The sequence below is a fragment of the Medicago truncatula genome, chromosome 6, assembly GCF_003473485.1.
Source record: "Medicago truncatula cultivar Jemalong A17 chromosome 6, MtrunA17r5.0-ANR, whole genome shotgun sequence".
NCBI classification, from domain to species: domain Eukaryota; kingdom Viridiplantae; phylum Streptophyta; class Magnoliopsida; order Fabales; family Fabaceae; genus Medicago; species Medicago truncatula.
Window position 1 is genome coordinate 4,373,920 of NC_053047.1, and position 16,745 is coordinate 4,390,664.

Consider the following 16,745-nt stretch of genomic DNA (forward strand, 5'->3'; position numbering starts at 1 on the left):
TTTGAGCGGGAAAATTTTGCTAATACCTCACTTAATGTCATTTTCAAATTTCAAATCCCTTCACTATATGCATTTAAAGCGTTACATATTTCCCATGTACATTTACATGGTTGTGTATAAAGCAGTTCCAAATAACATCGTAAATGACAAATATTAATCTATGATGCGGTTCCAATGCATTACATTCCCCTTATCCTTATATCACACACTCAATGCCTCTTAACTAAAAAAAAAAAAACACGGTTCTTCTCCCTCATTCTCTCCCAGTCACTTCTCTTCTCCTCTCTAAGTCGATGCTCTGCTCTTCTCCTCTCCTCTCCAGTCGATGCTGCTCTTCTCCTCTCCCAGTCGATGCTCTGCTCTTCATCCTCATCGACTCAAGCTCCGGCCACCTTCCGTAAACCACCACGAGACCGTGAGTCGAGAGTGAACATATTCATATTCATCTCGCATCAAATCCAGATCTCGAAATCCTCTGCATCTCGATCTGTTGGTTTTAACCCATGAAAATACATTGATTTTGCTGACCTAATTTCATTTCTCCAGGTATTCAATCTATCCCAATCTGATGTATGCTAATTTGTTAATTTTAGAATTAAATATCTGGGTTTATTTAAGTTTATTTGATTTAACGTTAAATTAAGTGAATTTTGTATTTTGTTGTTATATTGAACAAACAATGGTATTTTTGAGAATAAAAAGTGGTAAAAAGAACGGAGACTCTGTTTAGTTCAACCAAAATTGTTCAGAATGTTGAAGCTATGTATTTTGACAGATGCATTTGTCAATGTAGAATCTCTTTTGTTTTAACAGGTTGTATATCACTGTTTTTATAATTTGTTTACCAATGTGATTTTTTTGCTTTCGTTTCTTTTGGTTATTGGATAGTAAAATTAAAGGATGTTTGCAGGAGCTGTCTGAATCAGGAAGCAATTTATTCAAAGCTGATGTAGATTATCACTATAAAATTTATTACTTCCGGTCTTATTCTAGGTTTTCATTATAAAATTGGTGATAATCTTGATTCTGATGTAGATTTTGTTAATGTTGATGTTAGAATTTTGATTTGCTTTGTGTCTGATAGAGTGACCGTTTACAAATTTTATAGTGAAGCCATAGAGGGATTTCAAAATTGTAGTTAGTAGTAGTCAAACCTGTACGGAATCAGTCATAGAATGGGTTTCAAAATTATAGAAATTGAATTTGATATTATTAGTTGTTTGAAATTTAGTATCAACTATGAGTCATTCAGTTTGATGAAATCTACTTTGCATTATAATTGTTCGATAAAAAGATCACAAGAACTTACTTGAGGCAATCCTCATTCTTATTTTTTATTTTTTTGGTACAACATTCTTATTTTCTTCTATGTGCATTTCTTAATCAAGTCATGGAAAAGGTAATAACTCTCATTATGATTGGAATTTAAAATTAACTTAGGGTTGTTTTTTCTCCAATTTCAGAATATGACACCTCTCCTATGTGCATTTCTTAATCAAGTCAAGGAAAAGGTAATAACTCATGTTGAACACATTTCTTCAACTAATAAATTTTGTTTACTTTTTGACAGTGTTTCAAATCCATTTCCCAGATAGGGAATAATAGTTTTTGCTGCACGTTCGGCTCACAACAAATTCTCCTGTCATGTGTCACCGACGAGCTGAAGTGGAAGCTCCACGAGAGCAGACAAAAAAGCAGCAAGACCTTTGTGAGGTTTGAGAACCTCCCTTTTTCCTTTTCAATTTCTTTTGACACTTAGATTTGGAATTCCAACATGATATTCTAACTGAAAATGATACTTTGTGTGACTTTTGTTGTGTTTAATTCCATCATTTTTCTACGGGTGATTTTTTTGTTTTTAGTTTAATATAGGATGTTTGACATATCACATTAATGAAGATGGATGACAAAGTTTGTCCATAAACTGCTTGACAAACAAAGTAATGAACGCTAATAATTTGTTCTATATGTTCCGCTAATAGCATACTGAACTTTGGTTGTAATACTCCGTGTTTCATGACAAACAAAGTGTGACAACAATTAAAGTATGGGATCTCTTATAATATTAATACTCTGTGTATCATAGTCTCCCATATCTAAAAAGTATTTGATATGTTTCATGATTTATGAATTTTGACCAATTTAATGGTCCATTATGATCGAAAGGGATAGCCTACTTTATATGATCTTACGTAGGGCTGCTACTTACTGGCGTGTTATATGGTTTGTGTATTTCACTGCATGCTTTAATTTAGATTTGTGTGTACACCTGAAAGAGCTGAACCAGTTGGCCTCCTTTTCCAATCTGGGCTATTTTATTTTATTACCTTTTATTCCATATTATATAATGATCATTCTTTCAGGTTTGAGATGCCTTATAATATATGGTGTGGAGGATGCAATTCTACGACTGCAAAGGGTGTCCGGTTCAATGCATAGAAGAAGCAAGTTGGGAATTACTACTCTACAAAGGTATGTGGCGAAGCATCTAATGTTTATTATGGCTACAGCGGCAAATTATTTTTTCATTTTTTTAAACAAAGGCAGGTATAGAAGCACATGCTCATAAGAACAAACTTATTTAATATATGCATGTAGTAATTGATTTTTAACTAATGACAGTTTAAAATCTTGCAATATTAGTCACTGTTTAATCACTGTTATTTGTTACCAAGTGCTGCTAAATAGCGGTGATTATAATTTTAACTAATACTAAACTTTCTACTAATTTACATGTGTCTTTGATATCGTTATCTAATACCATATGTGTAACATTATTCCTGTCTATATGCAGCAAAACAATGCAAGTGATTTCCCTTCCGAGCTGGATATTTTCTATGGGAAACATATGTTGTTCAAAGTTGAAGTAGCTGAGGGAAATCTTATACATAATTGACATAGCTATGTGGTGAAGCGAATCACTGATGATGGATGATGTGGATATGATAAAAAGGTTCATGGTATTTCATAATATCAAGGTGCTATGTCGATACCATATCCTTATTCTAATAATCACAGTTTATGCGCACTGTTTATAATCATAGCTTTTATTTTATGCAGTCAGTCACTGTTCCAACTCAGGTATATTGATTTTAAAAATGCAGTTATAAACATATACATACAATGATAGCAAAATAGATGAACCAGTTTAGGATTTGATTTTTTGCGGACTATGTCACCGCTATTTTGTTGTTACGGCTACCAAGCAACATTAATCTTATGTTATAGTGTTGATTCCAACCGTGTTTACTTTGTGATCAATTCACTCTACTTTTACTGCTATTAAATCCGGAGCTTATTTAATGTTACAGAAACACTGTCAAATAGTTTTTTATTTTTAACTGCTATGATATTATATAATCTAAGATTTAAGGTATAGAGAAACTAATAAGAAAAATGTGCGTTTGTAATTCATGTAGCATTTATGTTAAGAAATTCATTAGTAAATTTAATAACTGTGCATCATATATTTATTTGTAAAGTTCTGTCTTATAGTAATATTTGCATAAAAACAATTAATTTCTATAATGTTTTTTATTTATTCTAAAATAACCGCAGTTATAAAATAATTGTTTTATATTGTGCGCCCTACGCCTTCAATTCCGAGCTGCTCATGATAATTGAATGTTGTTTATTGTATCATGAAGGTTGAGGGCATTGATTCATCCAAGTCTGCCGTTAATCAAAAGGACACTGATGTCATCCAGGTTAATGATCGTGAGAAAGAGGATGAACAGACGCCTTGCAGCAAAGTTGTATGGAAAAGATCAGCTGAGAAAGGTGTTTCAGATGTGACAGCTTATAAGTTGGATGGGGACGAATCTGCCACAGAATCTATCAAGCTGAAGTGTGTGAAGCTTGAGCCTAAAAATTAGGATGAGTGTCATGATGCAGTCCCTTAATTATATTAATTTTACAATTGCCTAGAAATTTTTGTTTATGTATTTTTCTCTATTGTTTTTGTTTCTTGAAGTACTATTTGTTCGTTTTCCTTTAAGCGCCGGTTATGGTGTATGACATTTCATATCCTTATTTTGTTTAATTCGAATTTTATCGTTTCTTGAAGTATTTAACTCATTTAGTGAATGTCTTTTATCATTATAAGGCACCATACCACCGTTAATTGCCGCAACTATTCGATTTTATGACATGATCTTTCTAAAAGCATTTCACTCCTGTATCTTAATGCAGGTGTATAGATACTTGGTATTGATAATGCCAACTCATCTTTGTTATTTACAGATATAATCATCAATCGCGGTGTTCATGCATATGCCACCTATGGGATTAGTAGTAACTTTACAATATAGCAACAAATTGGAATTTATGTCACGTATGCTATTTGTATTGAATAGAACATTTCTTCTGTTTTAGTATCTTTAAAAAGGATATTTTAAGCTTACATGACTTGGTTTTTTTTAGGAAATTCTTATTAACTTATATTCTTTTTTATTCATTTTAGTAGTTAGAATTCAGTTCTATATAAATTTTTCTTTATATAAGTTAGGCTAATCTGCGTAAAACGCGGTGATTATTCTTATGTCACTAATGTGATCCAATAAAAAATAATGGAATAGATAGGGGTTGTTAATCTATAACTCATGAAGGTTTTCTTTATTAGTGCATTTTACAAAACACCCTTCTCTGTTTATATGCTTCCATTTTCAAAATCACTTAGAGCATCTTATATGCTTCCAATTTCCTTCATGCTAGCATTAATTCTTCACCACTCTAGAATCACCGTAAGTGTTAACTCTAACCACTAATATGAGGCATCGTTCAGGTGATCCTGTTGCAGCCATTGTTGAATGCATTTATACATCTCTTTTAATGAACAAAAATCAGATTGAAGTGGCTGTCGCTAACACCGTCGGATACAAGGATACTGTTTAAGTTCCAACGCAGACAGTTTCCTCTATCTATATGTTTTGCAATGACAATCAACAAGAGTCAAGGACAATCACTCAAACAAGTGGTTGTGTATCGTCCTCAACCCGTATTCTCTCATGGTCAGCTTTATGTCGCAATATCCAGAGTGACCTCCAGGAGTGGTTTGAATATTTTAATGACTGATGAGAATGGCAAAAGCATGGATAACACTTCGAATGTAGTTTACAAGGAGATTTTCCGCAATCTACCAACCTAATGTCTTCTTTTATTGTAATTTTATCATAAACTTTTTATTTTATACCGCAAGCACTTTTTATTCTCAATACATTTGCATGTTTTGTTTTCAATTAATATCGTCATCAACCCGTATTCTCTCATGGTCAGCTTTATGTCGCAATATCCAGAGTGACCTCCAGGAGTGGTTTGAGTATTTTAATGACCGATGAGAATGGCAAAAGCATGGATAACACTTCAAATGTAGTTTACAAGGAGATTTTCCGCAATCTACCAACCTAATGTCTTCTTTTATTGTAATTTTATCATAAACTTTTTATTTTGTACCGCAAGCACTTTTTATTCTCAATATATTTGCATGTTTTGTTTTCAATTAATATGACCCGGGCGACAGCACGGGTGGATGGTCTAGTATGAGTTATTATTAAAGACTGCATTCATAACTAGTTGACAATCACTTTCAAATACTACCCGATTCAAGCTAAAATTAAGAGCAATTTAGAAGACTTGTTGTAGAGTGGTAGCTTCATACTCAATTATGGTTGTGAGATAAGGAAAGACCATATAGCAATTTGTCTTTGAAATATTAAAGTCAATATTAAACATTTTTTTGGTCAAGCAATATTGAATACTTTTATACATAAAATTTAATTTAGTAATAGTCATACACAAATTGCACTCTCTCCGTTTCAAAATATATGTTGCATTTTTGTAATGTGCACTATTCATATAACTTACTTTGACCATACTTTTTAGGTAACATATAAATACAAATGTTAGCATGTAAGATGTTGTTCGATTTGTTTCGATAAATATTTATAAAATATTAAATTGTTTTTTTTGGTACAAATAATATTTTTACTTTAGATAATTAAATATATTAATCATCAAATTTATACATTGGCATATGTGAAGTGGTTGACTACAACATATATTTTGAAACGGAATTACTCCTATAATTTTTCTAAATATTCATAAAAAAATATATCAAGGAGTATTATAAATAGAGTCAAATGGAGTATTAAATACGGATTACAAGACTTGTTCAAAATAATACGGATTAGAACTTTTAGAAGGATACTTGCACTCAATACTTAAAATTCTCTATAAAAAAAAATACTTTAAATTAGGGCCGGCAATGAACCGAACCAACTCGACAATAGTTCGAAACTCGATTCGACAATTAGCTCGTTGAACTTGGTTCACGAACTAAATGAGCTGAACTTGAGTTGAAAATTAAGTTCGTTAAATAAATGAGCTGAACTTGAACTGTATATAGTTCGATTCGGTTGGTTCATGAGCTGGTTCGATAATCGATAATATAAATATTTTTTCGATAATATATTAGTTTAGTAAAAATTAATAAAAGTACAAGATTATTACAAGCTTCCTCTAATATTTATGTACTTGTTTTTAGAGAAATTATTTCTATTTTAATTAACAATTAACGATAGTTATAATAAAATAGAGAAATAATATCACAAAAAAAAAGAGGAAAAAAAGAAGCAAATGGGGTAACATACTTTTGCAGGATTTTAACTAGACATATGTGTATTACAATTAGTCACACATCGGGGAGTTTAAAAACAATAGTGAGGATCAGTGGTTATAAAACAAAAGCGCTTGTGTGAATACATAGTACACTACAGTTGCAGTTGTAAATGACCTACATATTATTTTCTTCTTTGTCGTCTTAAAACAAATATGTTCTTTAGTTTTATCTTAGTTCAATTTTTTTTTTTTTTAAATAAAGTAAAAGGTCAATATATGGCCTTTTCACAAAAACAAATTTTTTTTTGAATTATGTTATTTGAGCAACGAGTTGAACTTAACGAGCCGAACCGAGTTGTTCGTGCACTTTAAACGAGTCGAACTTGAGTTGAGTTTCGAGCCGAATTAATTCTTATCGAGTCGAGTTGAGCTCAGACAGGTTCGGTTCGACTCGACTCATTTCCAGACCTACTTCAAATTCAAAATCACTTGGATATGATTATAAAGGGTTTCTTCTAGTTTAATTAGATATTCTGAGTTCGAATTCAACTTTGAGAACACGTCAATGTTAAATCTCTCTCTCTCTCTCTCTCTCTCTCTCTCTCTCTCTCTCTCTCGAGTTTTGCCATATATTACGGTACTATCCGACTCTAGAGATTACTTTTAGTAGTTACACAGAGAATACATGATTCACAAAACAAAAAACATCGAAATAATTTATTGTTAACAACTAATTTAATCCGAACATTCCATCATATTCATACACAATTTCAACTCGAATGCATAATCAATTATCTTCCAAGCTTTCAGTTTGGTGGTCATGATGTGATATAGATTTACATTAAGAGAATTGGATAAGAATTTGATATGTTAAAAACATGATGTGTGTCGATAATATGGTTTGATCCGTGTGCAAAATCGTGTAAATTTGCAACTTAGTACATTTTTTTGGGTACAAATATGTATATTTTACGTGATGATACAATTCATATTATATAATCGCACCACAATATTACATATCCTATATTGTTAACAGAATTGTGCATTTATATTTCAAATTATACCTTTGGTATTCCCACTACAAGGAACATTGCCTTTTGCCAGGGGCAAAATCCTTGTCAAAAGGACAAAAGCCCTGGCAAATGGGACATTTGTGAGGGAAAAAACGAGGGGCAGATGGCCTGGCAAAAGCGCTCATCGCAAACGCTTTGCCAGGGGCTACACCCCTGGCAGAAAAACGAGGGGCAGAACCCCTGGCAAAAGGCAACGCTTTCTCCCTGGCAGAACCCCTGGCATGTCCCCTCACTTTCGTCTGCAGCTTTCCTGCACCACTGACACGACTGACACCTCTGCGCCGGCGCTGACTGAAGTGACAACAGCAAAAAACGAGGGACAAAGCGAGGGGTTTAACCCCTGGCAAATGTCCATATTTTTTAAAAAAAAAATATTATTTTAATGAAAACGTTTTTTTTATTAATTAATAAAATATATTTAAATTAATTTAAAAATCGTTTTTTTAATTGTTTTTTGTAATACAATTAAATGGTTAAAAAATCAATTTAATTAAAAAATATATATTTAAAAAATTAATTTTTTTTAAAACACAATTAAATGCATATCAATAAAGTTTAATCACACAAACACTAATAAATCTAATTAAAATGCATGAAATAGAAAGTGTACTTAATAATATTACAAACCGTGCAGGAAAATAAATATTGTGCCGGGAAGCATGGAAAACCTCCCAAAATCATACAAACCATAATATAATAGTAAAGAAAACACACAACAAGCATCATAAGCATCAATCATCCATCTCGAGGTCGTCGACATCATCATCCTCTTCGCCCTCACCATACACTTCATAGGGGTCATCCGCATCATCATCACACACTGGAGGAGCCCTCACACTCTCTCGGCTTCCACTCTGCTGCCCAACACCTTGCTCATTCATATTCCAGCCTTGCTCTTGCCTAAATGTGTCCAACTGAGAGTCTAGGAATTCTCGTTGCTTCCTAACCACCTCATGGATCAGGTCCTGTTGGGTTTGCATATGGGCAGCAAGCTGTTCTTGAGTCAACCTAGTGATCAGATCCCGCATTTCTGGAGTGAGCTCAGGTTGCCGAGAAGAGCCCTCCCCAGCATTAAGGGTCAACTTTAGAGTGGTAGCAACACCCTTGCGGTAGTTTCCAGCTAGGTTTCCTGCACCGTACAATCGCCCCTTCTTCTTCTCACCAGCAACTTTCGTCCATGCACGAAGTGTGAGAGCTTCATCAACAGAGCATCCACGGGAGAGCGCCTCCGATAGCTGACGATCATACTCCTCCTAAAATAAATAAGAATAAAAGTAGAAAAAGATAAATAAACATTAACAAAAAATTATAACCACTAATAAAATTAATTAAAATAGACTTAGGTAACAATTACCTGGCATATCTTGGAGCGATCATCAACATACTGGCCTGATCGATATGTGTGGGTCTTCTTGTGGAGCTCATTTATGTATGGCTCCCTACCCAGCTTCTTTGCCTAATTGACAAGAAACACAATTATTAAGTAGTTAGTAAAACATTAAACTACATTTAACCACAAAATATTTAAAAACATACATTCTATAAAATTAATTAACAGAGTTATTATTTTTAATTACCAGTCGACGGGCATGCTCTGCTGTGCTTATGCAGCCTCCCGTGTGGATGCATCCCCCTTTCTCTGATGCTCTGTTCTTCTTTGCCTTCTCTGATTTCGCCTTAAACTCTGGACTCCCCCAATAGTCCACCAACTGCCTCATAAGTGGCTCCCCGATCCAGTAGGGCCTCTTTCCAGCAGTTTCGTGACGAAGTCGGACATGTCGCAACATGTCGGAGAGGCGGGCAGAAGCTCTAATGTGAAAGTTCCTCCTTATCTGAGCATAGTACCTGGGGTTCCAGGTACACTTCATCTGCATATTTGTTAACATATTTTAGGAAATTAGTAAATTATAACATATGTGCAGATAAGTTAAAATATATTATGATAGGTATTAATGTTACCTCAAAAAGACCAAACCATGCATCCTTTTCATCATCTGGGATATCACCATAAGTCTTCCAAAATCCATGAAACCTTCCCTGGATGATGTCTCTAATGGCACTGGCGGCTGGCTTGCAGGGCATGAAACTACAAACAATAAAAACTCATATAGTTAAACATTACATAAATTTATAACAATATACATATTGAACAAAAATACATAAAGACTTACGAGTTCCCGCTAGGCACAATGATGTAACGCTCTTGTTCATCTTGCGGATAATCTGCCATCTCCTCATCATCATCATCAGCACCCTGTTGGGGTTGGGGTTGGGGCGGGGGTTGTTGATGTTGGGGTGGCGGGGGTTGTTGATGTTGAGGGATCATAAAGCCGGTCTGCCCATGAGGAAATGATGGTGGAGGAGGCAACTGGTAACCTGTAGGGAGGATAAAACCAACAGGTGCATAGGCACTAGCTTGGGATGACCCAGTCGATCCCTGGCTAGAAGAAGAAGGTTGTCTGGGAAAGGGAGTCAGTGTGGCAAGTGTGGCTGGATCCGCAATGTGTGTTGTGAACCGCCTCCTGGGGTCCTTGCTCTTGCCTTTCTCTTTTTGTTTCGGAGGCATTGTGAATCTGTTAAATAACAAAAAAAGTTATATTGTAAAGGACTCAAATATATATACATCATTAAATAAGCGATATCTTCATTCAAACTCAAATGTATTCAAGATTACAATAAATTCAAATTCAATCATTACAAGGGTGGATAACAATATACTTCAAGTGTTGTTATCAGACGCATAGTTATATTCATCTACATCACCATCATCAACTTGATTGTCTTGCTGGTCCCCTTCATTATTATCATCAACAACGTCTTCATTCTCATCTTCAACTTCATCACGCATCTCCAAAATAGAAGGATCAACCTGATCCCCTTCAACGTGAGAGTCTTGCCAACTTGTCACTTGATCTACTTCAATTATCTCATTTACATGTGTCATATCATCGGCTTGGTAAGCAACTTCTTCGTTTGGTTCTTCAGTCTCGACGCGGCCCCTCGGTTTTGTTTTGATTGCAACAGACCAACCTCGTTTGCGTGGTAGAGTTGGGGGATAAGGAACATAGTACACTTGCCTAACATTGTGTGCCATGATAAACGGGTCATATTCTTTATATTTTTTGTCGACTCGAATATCAACAGTGTTGCATAATTTATTAATTTTAGTCCATCTAGGCGAGGGATCAAACCAGTCACAATAAAACAACACAACTTTATTGTCATTATATGAAAGCTCATAAATGTGTTTGATCACGCCATAGAAATCATCTTCACCTCCATCTGTAACTCCTTTTACATAAACACCACTATTAATAGTCTTTTTGCCTTCCGTCCAAGAGTGGGTATGAAATTTATATCCATTCACAAAGTAGGTGTGAAATTCATTGGCACATTGTAAAGGACCCTGAGATAATTGCCGTAAACGAATGACTTCATCAGTTGGCTCGGCATTATACACTCTTTGTTTAAACCAAGCTGGAAAATATTCATGTATCGAACCAGCTGTCGATCCTTCACCAAACTCCGCATAAAAAGCAATAAATTCCCTAAAAAGCAATAAATTCAATACGAAGTTGTTAACCGCGTTAAAACTTATTGTTATATGGACTAGTAACAATGGGTAGGAATAAATTTACTTACTCAAGGTATGGTTTAACTTCCGCACAATTAATCAAAACATGAACATGAGCAGACCGCATCTCTTTCTGATCTACCATCCAATATTGAAGCACCTTGCCCGCGTGTCGACCATGAAGATTGAATACGGATAAGGTTGACGGATCCCGAACATCGTTAACCTCAACTTCATTTCTTGTATTTGATGGAGTAAGTAGACGATCAACGAAATAATGGCCGATAAAGTATGTGGTTTCCTTGGCGGTGTAAATAGCAACAATTGATCCTTCCACTTTGGCCAGATTTTTAACTGCTCGTTTTGAGTCACCCATGAATCTTTCAAAAGGGTACATCCACCTATATTGAACAGGTCCGCCAAGTATAGCTTCATATGCCAGATGCACAGGAAGATGTTCCATAGAGTCAAAGAAACCTGGTGGAAAAATTTGCTCCAACTGACAGATAATGATTGGCATATTCTTCTCCATTTTCTCAAGTTCACCGTAAGACAATTCCACCCCTAAAGCATCCGCAACCATATCATCCATCATGTTGAATTGTTCTGTGTTGACATCTTCATTGTATTCCACATTTGTTTCCACATTTGTTTCACCATGGCTAGTAGAAGCTTGTGCATTGACCCCTACCCCAAAATTCTGAAACATTTCACCATTATATGTCCAAACCCAATAATTAGGCATAAAACCAACTTTTTTTAGGTGTTTCTTCACATCTCCAGGATCGGTAATTATATGTCTACACCTACATTTTAGACACGGACATCTAATTCCTCCCTCATCTCTACATATTTCTTGCTCCCATGCCCATGAAATAAATCCGTCAACTCCTTCGACAAATTGCGGTTTTAGTCCAGTTCTTCTCGGAAACGTCCTATCGTACATCCAACGACGATAATATTCATAATACTCCATCTTCTACACGTTCCGCAACTTCATTGACATATTCCACGTCGTCAAAAATAAATTATTACTCGACGGAGATAACTAACATTACGCGCAAAAAAAAAATCCCGCTCAAACAATAAAATATAAGTTTACGCGCAAACAAATTAAATTTTTAACTCGCAAATTAAACATATAATAATTAATTATTAAATAATTGTAACATAGTTTTAATTTTCATCGATAAACAACTTTCTTGTACTATACTATTTTTGAGTCCCTCCTTTTTAAACAATATGCATTATTATATTATATTGTTTTATTTTATAAAAATAATAATTATAACATTTTAGACACGAATATCAAACATATTTTAATTTATTAAAAAAAATTACATTTTAACAAAGTTTTAATTTTAAAAAAAAAAAACTGATTTTTAATACACTATTTTAATAAATCGTTTTCCAAGAACTTTTTAGTGTAGTATTTTTTATGTAGTATTTTTATTTTCCTACGCTTTAATTAGTTTTAATTTATAAAAATAATAATTATAACATAATTATAATTTCAATATAAAAACAGATTTTTAAATATAAAAACATATTTTAATTTCATAAAAAACAGCATTAGGTTTAAAAATCTGTTTTTATAATTTAAAAACTGGTTTTTATATGGTACTAACTAAACTAAATTATATTTATAAAAACCAGTTATTAAAATTTAAAAAATATATATATGTTTAATAACAGATTTAGTTTAACAAACAATTTTACTAAGTGTTTGACCATATGTTTTTTAACATTCTACTACAACATACATATATATTACATTTTATAAAAAAAAAAAAAAAAAAAAAGACAGCATGCATATATTTCATTTTATCACAATAAAAACAACATGCATATATTTCATTTCATCACAAAAAATAAACATGCATATATATATATATATATATATATATATATTTCACTTTATCACAACAAATAAAAAAACATGCATACATATATATATTTCATTTTATTACAACAAATAAAAAAACATGCATACATTTCATTTTTTTCACAAAAAAAGCATGGATATATTTCTCAAATTCGAATAAATAAACCAACAATATTCATGCATAATAATATATATGAAGAAAAAAAAAATTACATGATTATATTAAATATTTTAAATTTTCGGAAAAAAAAAAATACCAAACAGTCATCATATATTTTTACAACATATCATCAAAATGTATAACTTTTAGGCCAAAAAATTACCAAACAGTCAGCATATATTGTTATGAGGAAAAAAAATCACTAACTTGTTGAAGCTTTACACTAGAAGATCTCCAATGCAATCCAAAAACAACAACAGTTGAAGCAATAGCTGACCACAGGAGGCAGATAAGTAACACAACTGCAAATAACATAGAAAATAAATAAGATTAATAGGTGCTACAAATTAATATCATGATAAAACATATAACAAATGAAGTATTTTTTTACCAAAGAAATGAAGTTTGATGAAAGTGTTGAGTTTTAAGAGAAGAAAATTTTCTATCTTGCTTCCCTGAGACCGGTGCAACTCTTATATAGGGAGGGGAAAAAGCCACGGCTTCTGCGACGGCATAACCCCTGGCTTATCTGGTCAAATCCTACCTAGCTAGGCGCAGCGCTAGGGCACAGAACGGCTTGCAAAAAGCCACGGACATGCGCAATTTCCGACGGGTTCTGCCCCTGGCAAGCCTGCAGCACATCACCTTTCCCAGACCCTTGTCAAGTCAACAGAAAAAGCAGCAGGAATCTATGGAAACGCGTGCATCCGAGGGGCTTTCCCTCGCATAAGCCCTCGGTTATTTCTGACATTGCAGAATTTGCACCAGGTTTTGAAATTTCAATCTGGCGCCTAAATGTTTGCCACGGCTTTTGACAAAAAACGAGGGGCAAAGTCCCTGGCTTTTTTGCCAGCGGTTGTCCCTGGCATTTTCCCTGGCAAATTTGCCAGGGGTTTCAAACCTTGACAAAATCCCTGGCAAAACGCAATGTTTCTTGTAGTGTCCTCTGAATCGTGGCGCGAAATCTATGGATCGTGCCATCATTTTTTGTGAGCTAAATTCTTCAAGTTAGACCCAAAATCGAGTCTTTAGGGTTAGGGTAAGCGAACAAATAGTCACACCTGACAAAATCGGGATGAAGTCCAAAGAAAAGACATTTATCAACACCCAAAGGATTAAAAAGATGTCGGTAGGGTTAGCGTAAGCGAATGAATAGTCACAACTGACAAAATTAGGACGAAATCCGGATAAATGACCTTGTAAAAATCCAAAGTGTTATTATGAAGTCTTTAGGGTTAGGGTAAGTGAAGGAATAGACATAACTGACAAACTCCAGACGAAGTCAGGAAAAATGACATTTATCAACACTCCAAGGTTTAAAAATAAGTCTTTAGGGTTAGGGTAAGAGAAAGAATAGACATAACTTACAAAATTGGGACGAAGTCTGGAGAAATGACATTTATCAACACCCCAAGGTTTAAGAAGAAGTAGTTAGGGTTAGGGTAAGTGAACGTATAGACACAACTGACAAATACGGGACGAAGTCTAGAGAAATGACTTTGTAAAAATCCAAAGTGTTATTATAAAGTCTTTAGGATTAGGGTATGAGAACGAATAGACACAACTGACAAAATCGGAACGAAGTCTGGAGAAATGACTTTTATCAACACCCCAAGGTTTAAAAAAAAGTCTTTAGGGTTAGGGTAAGCGAACGAATAGTCACAACTGGTAAAATCGAGACGAAGCCCGGAGAAATGACTCGGTAAAAATCCTAATAAATATATATTTTTATATTAAAATAATACATATAATACTTTATTTAATTATTAATCATGCTAAGAAATAATATTTTTTTATTAAAATAGTACATATAATAGGTATTATGAATGTTTAACAATTCGTATATTTTATTTATTTATTAATGAATGATTTAATTATAAATTAATAAAAAATAATGATGTTTCCGTGAGCTTAGCTCAGTTGATAAAGACAATGCATAATATATGCAAGGTCCGGGGTTCGAATCTCGGTCACCACAAAAAAAAAATCCAGTTTGGAGAGTTTGTCCATCCATTTTATAGATGCTGATCAGTGTGTATTGCATAGATTTAATCTATTACCTTTTTTTTTTTTTGCTAATAGGGCTGCTTATTTTGTAATTTGAAATAAAAAGAGAATGACAATAGTAATACATTAAGAGGGTAATATTCAAAAGTATGTGTAAGAGTTTTGTAACTAATTGTAAATCCAAAATTGCAAAATAAATAAATAAATTATGATATTGAAAATTTGAAGAAACCAAAAATTAATTAATATAATGAAGTATATATAATCACAAACATTTATGGGTCATTCTGGTAGGCTTAATGGACTTTTCTATAAAGCCTTAGCCTTGCCAATTTAAATTAACGAACTTTTTAAAAAGTTTTAGTTTAACCTATTTAATAAAAAAGATAGGACAAGCCGAACTTTAAGTAATCTAAGTCAGACCCCTGACCTATTTCCGCCTCTACCTATGGCTAAAAAAAATATGGCAGTAAACATGAAAAGGCCACTATTTTGAAAGTATTGCTTAACGTTTTCATATATAGTACACTATATGGCTTCCAACAAAAAAAAAATCTTACTTATTACATTCTAGGCGACACTAAGCATTGATTAAAAATTGTGGATATTTTTGAGCATGCAAACAACTGTGACCTATTCTCATATCACTAAGCAATGATTAAAAACGAGGGATTAACTGGTATCTCATGATTGTTGATTTCTTGGAGAATAAGTTAGTTTCTTGAAGAAAGAATTTCATACAACAGGGAAAACCCAATAAGAATTGGGTAAATCGATATCACAATTAAAACCGTAAACCTTAATCCACTATGTCCTAGACCTGAATAGGGAAAATTGATACAACAATTCAAACCTTAATTGAGAATATTCAAAATCATACACCCCCAATCAGAAGTGCTTGCAAATCGAAACAATAATTAAGACATAAAACCTTAATCCACTTTGTCCCCATTTACTGTTGCGATCACAAACGACATGCGAAGAAGTACCTTAGATTAGTTGCGATCACAAACAACTTCGAATGACAACAATTTCTGACAAACTCTCCCACAAAGTCGAAGACAAGATGAACCTCACGTGAAGAATACGATTCCATAGGAGAAGAAGGATTCCACGGAGATGAATGATATGAAGAAGATGATTGTTATACCCTGTTTTTGGACCTAAAAATACTGGGCCCAATTTCATTTCAAACTTTGTCAATTATCAAATTTTAACTGCACAGTTCAAATTGTCTCTGCCTCGCAGTATTTTCAATCACAATTTTACCTATGTTTTTCTTGCATAAAACCTTTCGAAATGTCTTTACTTGTCTTGTAAGTCATTCAAAAGTGTCTCTGAATCATTACTTTGCTTTTTCTACAGTTTATTTCAAAATTTGCAAAAAGTCATACAGAAGGGTATTTTGGTCATTTCCTGCAGTGGGACCCA

At 33.6% G+C, this 16,745-nt stretch overlaps 2 protein-coding genes across 4 annotated transcripts; one reads left to right on the plus strand and one right to left on the minus strand.

Moving 5' to 3' along the window:
* Positions 1–259: 259 nt before the first annotated feature.
* LOC120580853 (uncharacterized) lies at positions 260–4,065 on the plus strand. Of its 2 annotated transcripts, XR_005646623.1 has the most exons (6): positions 260–546; positions 1,464–1,511; positions 1,592–1,713; positions 2,364–2,472; positions 2,795–2,978; positions 3,648–4,065. XR_005646623.1 is itself a non-coding variant. In XM_039835025.1 (5 exons), exons 2-5 carry the CDS (start codon positions 1,467–1,469, stop codon positions 2,868–2,870), a joined length of 351 nt encoding a protein of 116 aa, XP_039690959.1. In that variant the 5' UTR covers positions 261–546; positions 1,464–1,466; the 3' UTR covers positions 2,871–3,056. The 2 variants fall into 2 exon arrangements, 1 of the variants encoding a protein (XP_039690959.1); XM_039835025.1 differs by lacking the exon at positions 3,648–4,065 and having other exon boundaries at positions 261–546; positions 1,592–1,710; positions 2,362–2,472; positions 2,795–3,056.
* Positions 4,066–8,285: 4,220 nt separating this feature from the next.
* Positions 8,286–13,609, minus strand: LOC112422631 (uncharacterized). Of its 2 annotated transcripts, none has more exons than XM_024785886.2 (6): positions 13,515–13,609; positions 9,860–10,261; positions 9,648–9,774; positions 9,266–9,556; positions 9,043–9,144; positions 8,286–8,941 (listed from the first exon to the last, which is right to left on the minus strand). In XM_024785886.2, the coding sequence occupies exons 2-6, from the start codon at positions 10,252–10,254 to the stop codon at positions 8,420–8,422; spliced, it is 1,437 nt and encodes a 478-aa protein (XP_024641654.1). In that variant the 5' UTR covers positions 10,255–10,261; positions 13,515–13,609; the 3' UTR covers positions 8,286–8,419. The 2 variants fall into 2 exon arrangements, with proteins under 2 accessions (XP_024641654.1, XP_039691061.1); XM_039835127.1 differs by lacking the exon at positions 13,515–13,609 and adding an exon at positions 10,407–10,650.
* Positions 13,610–16,745: the final 3,136 nt, after the last annotated feature.